We start from the raw sequence: 17,286 nt of genomic DNA on the forward strand, positions 1-17,286 counted from the left end.
TTTTCCCACGAGATGGTTTTTTGATGCATTTCCCTACGCGGTTTCTGCGTCAAAAAACTCTGTATGAACTGGCCCTAACAGAGAAGGCACTGCATAACTTGCTGGGAACATAGGAGTCTGTGCTCTGCCTATTGGAGTCACAACCCATATCCTTGTAGTTGAAGTGACTTCTCAGCACACTGTATTCACGAAGTGATGATCTTGAACCAGTATTAAACATATCCCTCAATACCCATCAAACAAAAGCATGGATATTTCTAACAAAAAAGTAAAAGCTTTTAATGACTTACCTGCAACAGAGCTTCTTAAACCGTAGAGTCCAATCGTGCCTAAAATAACAAAAACATTAAGCGCCAATACGATTTGCTTTAAATTATAAGGTGTCTTAAAGGGGTTATAAATGATTCTTAAAAAGGATGCACACCAATGGCTGAAAGTAGACCTCCAGCTATGATTTTATAATTCTACGCAATCCTATAATGCAATTTCTATACATGCCAGTGACTCCCCTAGACGTCAATAGAGAGCCACACGCATGGGTTGCATCCTCTTTACATCTTCTAGGCTTGAAAGAATCACAAAAACAGCCTTCAGGGAGGGAGTGTGGGAGTTGGAGGACCCCTAGGTCTTCAACTTGGAGGCCATAAGGCATGTGTCCCATGTAAATTATCAAAAATATAGATGGGAACGCACCTCCTGTCTTATCATTGGCTCAGGGTGTTGCACCAAAAAGTTTACTACAAATAACAGATTCTCATTGCAGCAAAGGTAGAAAGATTATAAATTACAAGTAATAAACAGAGTAAAAGATAATAAATCAGGTAATTACTAAATAAACTGAAGAAAACAAGCCTTCGTAATTAATAACTTAAGTCAATGTAAAATAAAAATACTAATTAACTACATCTTCCATATATTATCTATTATAGTAAACTAACTCTTACTGTAGCTCAATCCCAACATCCATTCCAAAAATAATGGCTGTTAAAACCCATTCTAGAACACTGAAGGACACAATGCAAATTGTTCTTTCATGTGGTCGGACCACTGGAACCCTGACTGACGCAGAGAATGGGCTGCTGGTGGAGAGCAGGACACACATGTATGTTCCCTAATAACTCAAATGAATGGGCGTTACAAAAAGAGCGAGTCGCATTCATCCTACATACATGTCACCCCTTCTTTGAGCACTACCGTTCACATCTCTGGTGTTCAATTAGCCAACGTTCTTGATGATACAATGCGCCAAAATGCCTGATGTTTTAGTAGAAACCCCAGACTTGTATCAAATGTGCTCCTCTTACCGCCATTAAAGACTTTAGCTTCTACTCGCTTTGTTAAAAGTCCTGACGATCCAGATGATCTCGTGGCCACTTGATGCAAAACGGGGCTTTTCTTTGTACCTGCAAAGAAATAGGAGATATATATATATATATATACATACATTAATTTAGCATTAGCTATTTTTAATGATCATACACAACTGGCCCAATTTTATGCCCCAAAGTGCGTGTAGGATTTCTCCCACACACTCAAAAAAAATATGGAAGGGTATTCCACAATTTCAATATCAGCAGCCTCAACAATGACGACGCTTCCTTTCTCACACTGCATATTTTGGGCACAAATTGCTTTTCCATCAATCACAGCCATTGAAGGACTGCCAAAAATGTTTACTATTGACTTGAATGATATTACCAGTTTATGAGGTTGGTGGCGAAATGAAAACACTTGTTGTAATGATCATATGCAAAGAACAAACAAGTTGGGATCCGGAATAAAACAAGTCCAAACTCTTTGTGTACTCCAACACGTTTTAGACTCCGTTGCCAGCTACAGCGCGGTACAACGGCTCATGCATCTGACCGTATTGCGGCTCTGTACAAACTTGAGTTCTACAGAGCTGTAATAACACCCAGAGATTTAAAGGGCCATACAGTATGGATTTCATATGGTGGCAGGGGGGGGTGTTTTGTTTTTTTTAGGATTCATTATGGAAAAAGAAGTATATATATATATATATATATATATATATATATATATATATATATATTGTAACATGCTCCTTTGAAAGCCGTATTTGAGATATTCTTCCCAGAAGATTTGCTTCTAGGGAAAAATAACCCTCTAATACAGAATTGCACAGTACTCCATATGGTGGCACACAAAGTGCCTATGTCATTACAGTACGCAGCCTCTATATAGTCTCCAGCACAGAGCTCAGTCGTGTGCATTAGGCCTAAAGAACAGATCAAGTCGTCAGATGTGTTGTGGCTTATACAAAAAAAATTTGTCACCCTAAAGAAAATAGATCTTTGTAGATTGTATAACTAGCTTTATTATAAAAATGGCACATTTTTTTTTGTTCGACCAATCCTTTGCCGGAAATTAGAAATGCGTAAATTTGGCAAGTGAAAATGCATGTTTGTGACTATGCCCCAATTTGAAAAGGTTAAAAATATATTGGGCTGTATTCTCATACCGTCTGTGAACTACAAACGGCATATGCGCCAGGAAAGCTCCGGACACACCGAACATATACATAGGCTCATTCAGCCAGCATAAGCTAAAAGCATCCTTTTGGCATACACCAGGCCAGTATACATCAGAATACCTTCTTTTTTTGCGGTCTAGAATAGTAAAGTAGACTTTATTTTTTTCCCAATGGGAGGCTATACAGAGAAATACATCACAGCCTTCCATCAGCATTATAAGTCCGTGAAATCCCCCCCAATGTAAACCTCTGATGTAAGACTCATACCGATATGTGAATAGCGCCTTACAGACAATGTGCTATTATCAAGCACAAAGTACAGCTTAAAAAGACAAAAAACATATTTAAAGGGTGTGGGAGCCAGCAATTACCAATAATCTATTGTGATGAAACATTTTCCAGCTTTAAGAGGGAAGAAATTATCAATAACTGTTAACACCCAAATAGGAATTAAAATGTTGCCTTCCATGTGAATGCCAAGAAACCCACCCCTCAATATAGTGGATTAAGAACACTGCGGTTTCAAGTACAACTACACAGACTCTAAATTCTTTCGAGTTTACAGTCCTGAAGTTTAGAGCGAGTCTCTCCGGTTCTGCAAAACTACTGGGAGGGGTTAATGGCGAGGAATTGTTTTAAACTTCTATAACTCCAGGCAAATTTTTCTCCTATTAGAAGACATGTTTGTTGCATGTTCGGTAACACTTACCACCAGTTTGTGTGACTTTCAGAGACTGTGACCTGGCCCGTGGGAAGGTAACCTTTGCAGCATGAGTTCCAGCAGGTACATTCTGCTTTGTACACTTTGCAGTGACATCATCAGTCTTGATACTACTTGTGGCAGTTGTGGCTGTGACAATTAAAAAAAATAAAATAAAATATATTTAATATGGTCACCAAGCATTACATTTTCGTATTAGGGCTAGTTCACAGTATTTTGGCGCCGTTTTTGACACTGAAACCGTGACAAAAAGTGCCCGTAATAGCCTCCTATTGATTTCAATGGGAGGCGTAAGAGTTTTTATCCCTGCGAGCGGTGAAACAAAAGCGACAAACCCTTGCTTCAGGCCTTTTCGTCCCTGACCTTCCATTGACATCAATGGGAGGCAGAAATTGCTTTTTTTCGCTGCGGTTTTTGCCCACTATGGCTCAAAGGCCGCCAACGAAAAACGTGAAACAAAAATTTTTTTTTTTACTTTATTAGTCAGACAAACTATAAAAAATAAAAAGTTAGCTATATAAAAACCAAAAAAGCAAATAGAAATTTAGGAGTATCAAAAAGTATAACAAAAAAAATATTTAAAAAAAAAAAGTAAAAAAAACTCGATACATACATACCATACATAAAAAGGTAGTCGATGAGGGAAAGATTTAAAAAAAAAAACTGTACCGGAAAATTTGACTGTCTGATACAACCGTGGCCACATTCTACCTTCTCCCCAAAATACAGAAAGATATCCACAACTCTCCTGTAAGGCCTATTATCTCAGGTAGGGGTTGTTTAAAGGAGAATCTTCGTAAAAATAGATTTCTATTTAAAACCTATGGTGGCATGTTTACCCTCCTACCTGAGAGTATCGGCAGATCTACTGTCAAAACTTGACTGCATTTGCCTTGATACGGATACAGTTTTTGCTTCATGCAATGTTTAATTGTTGTATACCAACATCTATCACCATGATAGTATGTATGAAAGCAGTATCATACTTCTTACAGTTGAGTAATATCGGCAGCGATAGGATCCAATGCCCTCTTGTCTGTTTGGAGTATGTTCTGACCCACAACTTTTTCCCTATAATGGATCCTACTTCCTGCATCTTCAGGGTACTACAATAGGGGCAGCTTGTGTGCCCTCATATGCAAATTTATTTCTGGGGCTGTGGGAGAGGGATCTATTCCTGTCAGATCAATGACTTGATTGAGCGGGTCCTCGTCTAGGCACGTTACATCGACGACACCTTCATGATCTGGCAGGGAACACCTGTCCAACTTACGAGTTTAATTTATAAACTTAATTGCAACAACAATTAACGTTAAAACCCAAGCACACCATTGTTTTTCTTGTGAAATTCTCGATAAGTTTGATGTGTCACATGACCTTCTTCCCATTGAAAAAACTAAAGTTGGATACACAATGGCCGACTTCAAAATGGCCGCCATGGTCAACATCCAGCTTGAAAAGTTTCCCCCCTCCCATATACGAATGTGCCACAAACAGGAAGTTAATATCACCAACCAATCCCATTTTATTTAGGTGTACCCATATAAATGGCCCACCCTGTATAACATAAGGGGGGCTGTATATTGTGTGGGGTGGGCAGGGCATAATTATATACTGTGCTGTGTGATAATTGGGGCATAAGGTGGCCATCAGTGTGTGTGGGGTGGCTTAAGTGTGTATTATATTTTATAGGGTTACTAAAGGGGGCATTATACTGTGTGGGGCCCTTGGGGGACATTATACGGTGTGGGGTACTAAAGAGGGCATTATACGGTGTGTGGGCACTAAAGAGGGCATTATACGGTGTGTGGGCACTAAAGAGGGCATTATACGGTGTGTGGGCACTAAAGAGGGCATTATACGGTGTGTGGCAATTGGGGGCACATTATACTGTTTGTGGGCCACTAAGGGAACATTATACTGTGTAAGGGCAATCCAGGGGGCAATATAATGCGTGTGGCACTTAGGAGGCATTATACTGTGTGGGCACACTTAGAGGACAAAATACTGTGTCCTTTTTTTTATGATGGGGTGGGGCGCTGAAAGAAAAATTTCCCACAGGACGCCATCTATCCTAAAGCCGACCCTGATTATTTGCAATGTTGCAACATTGTTTCAATCAGTTCTCTATTTCTATGTATGATCTGCCCTGGCCATTAGGCGTCATCTGGTTTCCTATTCGTATTTTACGCGCCTTCGCTGATGAATACGCATTAGATGGTCTGCTATCCGCCACTTGGGTTGACGCTCTGTAACGGCACACGACCGCGTCATCAAGGACTAGTGTGCCGCACACGTGGTGTACTACATGCGCAATTTCCGGGTGACGGGTAGACAGACTGCTATGTACATGCACACTTGAGTAATAGTAAGCGCAGTTCTATAATGCTAATAAGCTTAACCTGCACTTGACCTCTATCTAGCCATCATTGGCTGCTCTATCTTTACAAAGGCACCATGTTCTGGTATAGCGCCACCCCCAGCTGAAAAAAAGTGCGCAGAAACGCGCAGCGGGGTGGACGCCAAACCTTTTGCTCTACATTTGCACTTTATTATGGGTTAGTATGATTGTATTTAAATCACGTTATGGTCTTTATACTGTATTGTAATCATACCATTATGTGTTATAAAAAATATTTTTATATCATACTACTGGTTATTTGTATATGTATTTGTGTATGTGATTTCTGATTTGGCTGTACTCTTTTAGTGTGTCCGTGGACCTTTTTAATCATTTATAGGTTATTGATCATTCTTTTTGTCAAATAAAGATTGTGTTATACTTTTTGATACTCGTAGACTGTTATTTGCATCCTTTCTTTGCTTTTTTGGTTTATATATCTAATCTTGATGCGGGCAATACATATGAAAATGTCTCTAATCACCTTAAAAAAAAAAAAACTAGTTATTTACATGTGATCACTACTATAGTGTGTATATACACACACACACACACACACACACACACACACACACAATATATACATACTCACAAAAAAAAAAAAAGGTGCAACTTTTCTGAATTAGAAAGGTTTTCAGAGCAGTAACTAAATTATGTGACAAGAAGGTAAAAAAATACATATTCTTTCCAATAAAATGTTTGAAAGGTGTAGCAATTAAACAAAGAATTTTTGCCAATATATTTATGAAAGGATTATGAAGCAGGAAGTTAGTTCATTGGCAAGAATACTTATCATACCATTTGCTAGAGATCGTGTTAGTTACACTACAGAACGGCATACACAGCCAAGTATGCCCTGAGCATGATGTGGAAAGGGGAGCGATCACCCAATGATAGCTCCACTTCATGTTGCTGGCAAAAAACAAAATTAGCTGCAGGTGGCTAGAACCATCATAACACTATAGAACTTCTTTATTGTATTCACTTCTATAACATTCGTTTTCTGCTGCCAGGTCCTAAGTCCATCAGAACCACAAGGCAATGCACCAATAAAAATATATAGAAAAAAATACTTTATGCTGCACAACCAAAAGGAGCATAACATACCTAAAAGAAAAAGTTGCACAGAATTCAAAAAGCCTCAGGCTTCATTACTTATAAGTGACTAGTTCAATAACTATTTATCACTGGCCTTTATATATGGTACACTGGCCTGACACTAGGCAGGGAACATAGCTTAACCGGACATTGATCTATTGAGCATTAAGAATGCAGTAGTTACATTGGCTTGAAAGGAATCTGAATATGTTTAGAAGAACAGGCGATGTATTCAGAGTGTTTAGAGACTGTATACTATGTAGGTCTCATAAGGGTCAACAGATCTTATTTTGAGTTCGACATAAATATATCACACTGCTAACAGTACAAGGACTTGAACAGATACGCGCAAACACCAGACATTTTCAAAACCGCTTCTATTTAATTTTAGGGACATAATTGTCTTCACATGTATAATGTTGGGATGAATTTGATCAGTCAAATCATCCACATCAGATAAAATTCATACTCAAAAAAAAAAAAAATTATAAAAAAAAAAAAAAAAAAAAGTCTGTAAAGTGACTGAAGAGAAGACATTTCATTAAAATAAACTCTCCGCTCCTTCTGTGCTAGTGGCAGCTATGCTACTACATTTCAGTCTAGGCCTACATGGTGTACTATTGGTCAGCATCAGTAAAAAAGACAGGTCAAAGAAATATATCAGCAAGTGTCCCACTAACCTCGGGCTTGGGGGTAGGTTCAACGTTATTTTATTAACATAAATGAACATGGCTGCATAAATATGAATTTATCCAAAAGGGTTTTTCCTGACTTACTCCCTTCCTGTGGGTTTATTCAGGGCCACGAGTCAGAAACCTTCGGCAGTCTTATGAAACTACAACTCCCATCATGCTCTGACAGCCAAAGGCTTTATAATTCCAGCCCAAAACTGCCAGGATTTATATAGTTTCACAAAAGCTGGAGTGGCAAAGGTTGCTGACCCCTGTACTAAATGCTACATTTTAAAGCAGATTATGGTCTGTCAAGGAACTAAAAACTAAAGGCTTGTGCCATAAGAACACCCCCACTAATGCTAGTGGTATAGTTTCAGATTATATTATATTAGGAAATTACCATTTAAGTGCTATGTAAAACAATGTATTATAATGTTTAATGCAACTTTGTATTTGGTTTTTATTTAAAAACAAATGTTTTACTTTTTGTGCTACAGCTGCTTTGTATCCTATACACACACATAGAAGCTGTATCTTGCTCTGAATCCTGAATTTGTCCGGTCAGCGGGACTGCTGGCTTCAGTGACAGTGGGTCCTGCGTATCTCTGACACGCAGGATCCACCTGTGATCAATCACATCTAGGTTCAAACATTTTTTACATCTTTTTTTTTTTTTTTTAAACAAAACAGTCTTCAAAAGGTTTACATAGTCTTTAAGTGTTTCTGGTTATGTAGGCTCCCCAAAGACATGCTTCTTAATGGAAAATTGCGCTACTAGAAATTCAAATACTACCACACTAGAATTCTTACTAGAAGTAATAGTGATGTAATGGCCATTGTATGCTCCAGTTCAGGGGCTCTAAATTTACTAGCCGACAAGACATTCGTGTACACAATCCACGTATGGATGGCTATGCGGTAGAAAAAACGGCTTTTTGTTTTGTAAGGGCACCTAAATAATTTAACAGCCTAGAAAACAAGAAGGATATGGTACATCCAATAAGTTCCTAGAGGACTAAATTGCCAATGTCATCTCAATAAACGGGCTCTCTCTCAAAGAACAAGAAAGCAGAACAATGTTCTCTAGAATGTAAGGAGCTCAGAAAGACTGACATATCATTTAAGACTACATTAAAATATCAATAGAGAAAAAAAAAAAAAAAAAAGTGACCTACTTCTTTTCCCAGCAGCTGAAGCCAACAAAGGAAATATGCAAAAGCTCCAGGACACGAGAATCAGCAAGGTCAGTAAGGTATCAGAGAGTCGCCCTGAATCAGCAGCTAATTTTATAGTAGAGTTGATTGAAAGCTGCATGGGCAAAGCACTCTCTGTGCAACTATGGTGCCCGCCTAGCACGGTCATTTAAGGTAAAGGATCATAACCAGATAATAGATGAAAGGGCATCGGCCATGTTCGCTCCTTTGTGTTTTTCCTGACAGCTCTCGATGAATTAGAGTGGAAAGTAATCAGAGGATTTGAGGCGGTGGGCAGGACAAACTAATCCAACATGAAAGTCTAACTAGGAAAGTCAGCACTGGGTAGGCTGTATAATCTTGGCCAAATGGTAAGATGGAGCTTTGTTTTAAAGGGCATTTTATACATAATATAGTAGCTATTTGTCTGTAGTTGCAATAAAAAAATGGATACAATAAGCACATTTATACTCTGCTCAAGGCTCCTTTTAGCAGTGGAGATGCAGCATAAGCAAAGCCATTACTACACAGCATATTTGTCAGATCTGCAGAGGATCTGAAGGCAGAGAGACCAGCCTTGCATTCACTTCTACTCAAATCCAATTAAAACAAATAATAGCTGTAAAACAAGAGGCACTACAAGAAATCCATAGTCAGTCTCCCCTTTCATCCTCTCTATGCTGTGTTTAATTCAATATACCCGGAAATTATTCAGAAAAGTTTCAATCAGAATATAAAGAAACTTGCATGTACAATATGCAGATAGATATCGGCAAAGTGCAAATCAAAAAATGTCGTCATGTGGGAGTACCTGGTTGTGCCAAGGTTGCATCCAACGATACAAAGTAGCCATCATATTTGCATGCCAAAATCGGGGAAGGGAGAAGCATTAGAATAGACACCTGTGTCCCAATGACAATGCTTCCAAACCTGTGCTACTGTGGTGTTGTCATGGGGAAGGGACAACATCCAAACCACTGTTCTTACCAACGGAAGTTTGGCAGATCACATAAATAACGTGTACTTTAACGGGAGCTAGTGACTTGGATCCATACAATGTTAAGCGATGAAAGACAGGGGTAAAAAGGTTTCTGGGTCACAAGCGCACAAGAAAAAACACATAGTTTAAAGGGTGATTTATGTAACCAGAAAGAGTGACGTCATAAGGTGAAGAAGCGTAAATACAAGTGCAAGTGAAGTGCCCAACCATCATCTGTGCCAAAAGGTGAACACTGTACTTACACCTAGTACTCAAAGTGCTGTGATCGCTCTGGGTGCTGCATACTGAAGACACACTAGGAGTCCTCTGGAGAGTAGGTCCTTTGCATGGGACTCTTGTTCTAGGCAGAGGTCTTGTCCCAATCACAGCTGAAGCTTTTACAATACTAGACTTTCCTTTGGGAGGACTCAGTCCTCCCGCTAACAGAGATAAAGACAAGGTATTAAATAACTTTTCATAAACATTCAATATAAATAGAAGTATAAGGCTTACAAACTGGCATGGTGTCTAAAGAGCAAGATGATCTCGCCACTAAACTGCAATGTGTCTTAGGCTTTGTTCACATCTGTGTAGGGGTTCCGCTCATGGGTTCAGTCAGGGGAACGCATAGCTTTCCATTTGCATTACCATGGATTTCAATGGTAACACTTCCGTTACTAATGGTTTCCATTTGTATCTGATCCGCAAGGGTTCAGTTTTTTCAGCGGAATCAATAGCGTAGTTGACTACACTATGGATTCCGCTGAAAAAACGAAAACCTTGGGGAACGGAGACAAATGAAAATTATTAGCAACGGAATCGTTACCAATGGTAATGCAAACGGAAAGCTATGGTTTCAGTTCATGGGTTCCCCTGACGGAAAGGTCTGACGGGACCTATGAAAAGAACCCCGACGCAGATGTGAACGAAGCCCAACTCATTTATATGGAGCAAACAATCCTTTCTAAAGGTTTGCGGATGTTAGAGTATGCAAACGAAAAAGATAACTTTTTTTTTGTTTTGTTTTTTCTTACAAAGACTTTAAAAGGGGTTGTCCAGCTTCTGACAACTGATGACCTATCCACCGGATAGGTCATCAGTATGTCATCGGTGCGGGTCAGACACTCGGACCTCGTGCCGATAAGCCGCTTCGGTGGCCTGCAGGCACCGGATGTTGTGGTGAATAATGCTATGAACTGAGCCGGAACCAGTTGGCTCTAACCATTGTATAGCGGGCGTGCTGCAGAACTGCTGGTCCGCTCCTATTCACTTGAAAAGGAGCAGAGCTGCAGTACTGCAGCTCGGCCGCTATTCCGTCGCCAGAGATAACGGCTTCCGGCATGTACGTCCGGTGCACGGAGGCACCAGAGCAGCTGATCTGTGCGGGGCCCTGGTCTTGGACCCTCACAGATCATGTACTGGTGACCTATTCGGTGGATAGGTCATCAGTTGTCAGAACCTGGAAAACCACTTTAAAGATACATCAAGGATATATAAAGCTCTTAAAAGATAGCTTGAATTGTGTAAAGAATAGACTTGACAATGAATGATATAACTAGTCATTGGTTGCTTATTAGGGATTGCTCTGTGAAAATGGGACTTTACTGTACACAAATCTTTAATATATTAGTCAGAGTACTTTTCTATACATGTTCAGGACCTACTTATTTTTAATACTCCATATCGTTACACATGGTTTAGGAATGTAACATTACATAACAGTCTCTATGGACTTCATGTTCTCTACAGTCACACGATACGGCGAGCCAGGTGGAGGACATATATGAAACCATACATTTGTTTTTGCCACGGTCATGCTCGGTCTAAAATAATAAATAAAAACATAAAATTCAAACCCATGGTTATACGACTACTGCTTTGACATTACTTTTATGCACTACTTTCCGCCTACAGACTTATGTCCTTTAATGTGGACAGTGATGTTTTATGCAGACTGCGAGCTGCACTCCTTTCAGCTTGTCGTTTACTCCTTAGGTATGGCTTTTAATAAAGGGCTATGTTTAGATGTGGCGTAATGGTTGAAAATCCAGATATACAAAAGAGTATAATGCAATGTAAGTGGAAGGGGTTAAAATCTTCATTAACATGATGCAGAAAAATCTACAGCATGTTATGTATGTGTTTTATCTGCACTAAATCTTTGCCTCGGATTTTACCCTTTACTGCCATGTGTAATCCAAGTCCAACAGACCATAAAAGTAACGGGACAGATTTACTATGCCGACTAAGATTTAGATAGCATAAAACGAAGACCAGGCAGTCTGATGATGCACCAAATTTATCAGTGGCGCACACGGTATGGTAAATTTGGTGGCTTTTGAAAGACACTTTTCTTTAAACCAACGTTTGGTTGGCTTCGTTTTTCTTTGGCCCATTTTTCGAAAAAGTGTCTAGTGAAATACCTTAATGACCAGCCTATTTTAAACCTTAATGACCAAGGTATTTTTTACGTTTTTCCATCGTCGCATTCCAAGAGCTAGAACATTTTTATTTTTGTGTCGACATAGTTGTATAAAGTCTGATATTTGCGGGACCATTTTGGGATACATATTTATTGGTTAACTTTTATTAACTTTTTTTGGGGGGGGGGGGGGGGGATAGAAAAAACCCCTGAAATTTTGCCACTTTTTCGCGTCCTAAATCTACGCCGTTTACCATGTGGTATAAATAACAATAACTTTATTCAGTGGGTTGTTACAATTGCAACGGTACCAAATTTGTAAAGATTTTTTATGTTTTACTACTTTAACAAAGTAAAAACGCTTTTTTTTTTTTCAAAATTATTTGTTTTTGTGTCTACACATTTGAAGATCCATAACTTTTATTGTTCCGCCAATGCAGTTGTAGGAGGGTTTTTTTTTTTGCAGGACGACTTGTAGTTTTTATTGGTACCATTTTGGAGTAGATGCGACTTTTTGATCGCTTTTTAGCACATTTTTTTTAAGTTAGGATTCACAGAAAACAGCAATTTTTCCATGGTTTGTTATTTTATATTTTTATGCCATTCACCGTGTGGGTTAAATAATGTAATAGCTTTATAGTCAGGGTCGTTACGGACGCGTCGATACCAAATGTGTAACTTTTTTTGCTTTATTTTGTTTTTTAATAGTAAAGCAGTTTGTAAGGGGAAAAAGTGGGTTTTTCATAATTTTTCTTCACAAGTCCCACTAGAGGACTTAAATATGCGATCCTCCGATTGCTATTATAATACACTGCAATACTTTTGTATTGCAGTGTATTACTGCCTGTCCGTTTAAAGCTGACAGGCATCTGCTAGGACATGCTTCTGGCATAGTCTAGCAGGCATTCACTACAGGTAGACCTGGGGGCCTTTATTAGGCCCTTGGCTGCCATAGGAGACAGACACTCTGCGATTTTATCGCTGGGTGTCGGTGGGAGAGAGAGGGAGCTCCCTCCCGCTCTCCAAAACAACTCCGATGCGGCGCTCGCTATTGAGCGCCGCATCTGAGGGGTTAAACCACTCACCTGTTCGAGCAGGGATGCCCCCAGCCCTCAGCTACAACTAGTATCTGAGAGCAGGGAGATTTAACGGCTCCCTGCTCTGTTTATTTATTCTGATGCAGCGCCGTAAAAAGGCTATTGTATCAGAATAAAGCCCATTACTGGCCGCCATTAAAAGGCATATTTTGGCGGTCACTAACGGGTTAAATTAGTCTAAAATGAAATACAGCATATATTTTCTTTTAGTACATTCTAGATACAGACAATAGTCTATTTTCCCCCACTATGTAGTACAGACTAGTGAAGGCTATACACGATATTATGATCAGTTACTAACCTATGTGAAACAAAAGCAATGTGCACGACAGATATAACAAGACATAAAACACATTTGCCTTGACCGGACTGCATCCTACAGGCACCCAGCTACTACTTCTGCATAGATCGGCTGGTAAATCCCTGCTTAGGAATAAGCCCACATTGATGGGCCGCATCACAATTTTCTAAAAGGAAAAAAACATGACTGGTTATCCATAGCAACCAATCACAGTGCAGCTTCCACTTGTAAGAGCAGTTTTCAAAATGAAAGCGGTGTTATAATCGGTTGCTACGGACAGAAAATTAAGTTTTTCTGTCAGACCGTTCTGAAACATGAGTCCGAATGTACCGTATGCTCCACCAGAGACCGCAAGATCTCCAGTTTGGAGGTAGAGGAAAACACAACCATGTTGAATCCTTGCTGCTTCCTTGCAGGTCTCTGCAGTGGACGGAGAAAAAACAAATACGCTGAAGGCTTCTGCCACCAGAGGAAGCAACCAAGAAGATTACAGCTCCTCATTACAGTCCGCAGGAAAATAGAGAGATGTAATATGTTGCCATTTACAACTGCTCTGCTACATTAGTTTTAAAGGGGTTTTCTGGGACTTTTGTATTCATGGCCTAACCTTAGTATAGGTCGTCAATATCAGATAGATGGGGGTCCGCCTCCAAGCACCCCACTAATTAGCTGATGGGGGCCACAGCCTCTTCATAGTTTAGCAGGCTTATCGCCGTACACATTCATAATGGTTGTGCCTGGGTTTGCAGTTTCGGTTCCATTCACTTGAACCCCCACCTATCTGGCTGCACATTTAGCTCCAGAATGCCTAGATAGTCTTGAGATTTCATTTTGCCCTGAACAGATTCAAGACATGTGCCAGATGCAGAAAAGCAGCCCCAAAACATAACTGAGCCCCCTCCATGTTTCACAGTTGGTACAAGGTTCTTTTCTTTGAATGCTTTTTTTTTGCGTCTGAACTTGGAGCGGTTGTGACTTGCCAAAAAGCTCCAGTTTTGTCTCAGCTGTCCAAAGGACATTCTCCCAGAAGCTTTGTGGCTTGTCAATATGCATTTTGGCAAATTCCAGTCTTGCTTTCTTATAATTTGATTTCAACACTGGTTTCCCCCTCGGTCTTCCATTAAGTCCACTTTGGCAAAGACAGCGACGGATGGTGTGATCTGACACGGATGTACCTGGACGTTCACCTCTAATCTCTTTGGAAATGTTCTGGGCTCTTTGGTTACCATGCATATCATCAGTCTCGGTTATGTTTTGGCATTCTGGAGCGAAATGTGCTGCCCAGTGTCAGAAAGCTTGGTCTCAGTCGCAGGTCATGGGTCCTCCAACAGGATAATGACCCAAAACACACCGCTAAATACATCCAAGAATGGCTAAGATTAAAGCATTAGACAATTCTGAAGTGGCCTGTGCATCGGAAAAAAAAGCTTCAATTTGCACGGCAGTATCGGAATTGTACCACCGATGATTGGCAAACTGTTACCTTATTCAAGGAGTCACGTTTTCTGCTTTGTCGAACAAATGGACGTTGGCGTGTCAGGCGAAAAACAGAGAACAAACACCCTGCAACCATTGCTGATAGAACACAAGCTGGTGGCGGCAGCGTTCTAGTCTGGGGAATTTTTTCATGGCATCCCCTGGTCTCACTCATCCATGTGGAAGGCACTCTGAACCGAATTGGGTATGAACCGATCGTTGCAGATCACGTCCACCCATACATGCGGTTTCTCTTCCGTGGGGGCAGATGGAATCTCCCAGCAAGACAATGTGACATCTCACACGGCTACAAATGTCTGACAGTGGTTGGAAGAGCACGACCAAGACTTACAAGAACTTCCCCGGCCCCTTAATTCACTAGCCTTTAACCCAATTGCACATCTGTGGGACCACCTCGATCGTCTTGTTCGGTCTATGAATCCTCCCCCACGCAACCTCCAGCAAATCGATTATGCACTGCAGTCAGCATGGCTCCAGATACCCGAGACAACCTACAGGCACCTTATTCACCACCCAGCCCGTCTAGATACAGAGATAGATATACACACACATAGATATATATATATATATACATACATACATACATACATACACACACACGCAAATGAGCAGCACTCAATGTCCAAAATCTACCATGTGGATGGGTGCCAGCGGGTAATCCTGATCCACGGATTAGGAGTATAAAAACAAGCGATCCCACAGCACACCGGAATGATCAAAAAAAGTGGTTTATTCAGCCAACACAACCGGTTGTGTTGGCTGAACAACACTTTTTTTTTGATCATTCCGGTGTGCTGTGGGATTTCTTGTATATATATATATATATATATATATATATATATATATATATATATATATATATTATATAAATATATATATACATACACACACACACACACACTTTTATCAGATATACATTAGCAAATCCTTCTGACATATACCTCCAACATATGATGCGTTTGCAGTGTAAATTTACCTAAAAACTTTCCTGTACAAGTTTGGTTGGGGCTTAAAAAAGAAAAAATACACCAGAGGTAAAAGGCTTTTTTTTGCTTTCTTCATTGTTTGGGTTTTATTTTTACGGTGTACACTGCAAGGGACAAAAGGTCACGTTAAGATTATTTTGTGGGTCAAAAGGGTAATACCAAATTTCAATAGTTAGTATGTACTACTTTAACATAGAAAAACAAAAACTTCTCACCTATGGAGTGGCAGTTGGGCAAGTCCGCTGCCACATTTAATTTCTATGGGGCTGAATGAAATTGCCAAGTACAGCACTGGGCTGTTTCCGTCAGCCCCATAGACAAAAAAATTAAGTGGCTCGGTGCATGCGTGGCCATTGTTTAATTAAAACTCCGCCTCACTGCAGTAGTGCAGTAAGGAGAAACAGGGAGCTGGAGAACCCCCGTTCTAGCTATCAAGGGCGTCCCAGCAGTAGGGTCGCAGGGATCAGACATTTATCACCTACATTGTGGAGAAGTGATAAATGTCCTTCATGGTAAAACCACTTTAAGCTGGCCATACACTAGAGATTTAAGACTGCCAAAAGAGCAAATTGAAAATTTTTTGCCAACTGTTAGCACGTTTTCATAAAACAAAAAGAGCGTTACATTTTCTTACCAAAAGCAGATATCTATAAAAAAACAACAACGCCACAACACGTTCTGTTGTGCTACTTTTACTTTTATCGTCGCTGTCAGGTACAGCAATTAACACATGACATGTGCACCCCATCGGTAAAAGCCAATATGCCAATTTTTGGTGATTGCCTACGTATGTTAAAACAATCACAGTCCAACCGTAAACAAGTTGTTCATAATGTGACTATCTGAAATCTGTAGTGCATGGCCAAGTGTATATGTCTATTGGTTGAGAGAAAAATAAAATAAAAAATACTACTTCTATTATTTCAGTCGGTTGAGGAAAGGGGGGGGGGGTCTGCAACATGGGAATGACGGTCATACAGTTTACACTACTTGTCTGGCCTCCACTGTGGAAACAATAAATTAAAATACATCCTGAAAAAACATGACAGTTGTGATTGTGACCAAGTTCATAAAAACGCTCACTAGCCTGACTACTGACACGAGTGAAGTCCGGACAATTATAGTAATAAGTTCCTGTATAATCACGGCCAATACTACTCTGCATTACCGGACATGTGAATCTTTACCACAATCAAACGTAACGCAAGTGCTCAGACATTTGGATGACATCGCATAAAATAAAAACAACCCCTTTTGATAGAATTCAAATTAAGCTCCAATCTACATAAATGGAACAAATAGGTGAAAAACACATATACAGTATCTTATTCCAACCATTATACTGTATATGCATAGTGGACCACAGGAGTATAAAAAGGGACAATTTACATGTTTTCGCTCACTTTCCGTAACCCTTAAATTT

General features: G+C 39.9%; 1 protein-coding gene across 6 annotated transcripts in view; it reads right to left on the reverse strand.

The window, feature by feature from the left end:
* The window catches only part of MTUS1 (microtubule associated scaffold protein 1), a 193,253-nt gene that overhangs the window by 96,242 nt on the left and 79,725 nt on the right, over positions 1–17,286 (reverse strand). For 5 of the 6 annotated variants that reach the window (XR_012882945.1, XR_012882939.1, XM_075860137.1 and 2 more), the window contains exons 4-7: positions 9,824–10,000; positions 3,204–3,344; positions 1,305–1,403; positions 291–329 (exon numbers count right to left, since the gene is read on the reverse strand). Coding sequence is in view for 4 of the 6 variants with exons in the window: in XM_075860137.1 (XP_075716252.1) it covers positions 291–329; positions 1,305–1,403; positions 3,204–3,344; positions 9,824–10,000 (456 nt within the window). In the remaining 2 variants the exon portion in view is untranslated. The remainder of the gene's footprint in view (positions 1–290; positions 330–1,304; positions 1,404–3,203; positions 3,345–9,823; positions 10,001–17,286) is intronic. The other variant, XM_075860138.1, reaches the window with a different exon arrangement.

This window comes from Rhinoderma darwinii, chromosome 1, assembly GCF_050947455.1.
Source record: "Rhinoderma darwinii isolate aRhiDar2 chromosome 1, aRhiDar2.hap1, whole genome shotgun sequence".
NCBI lineage: Eukaryota > Metazoa > Chordata > Amphibia > Anura > Rhinodermatidae > Rhinoderma > Rhinoderma darwinii.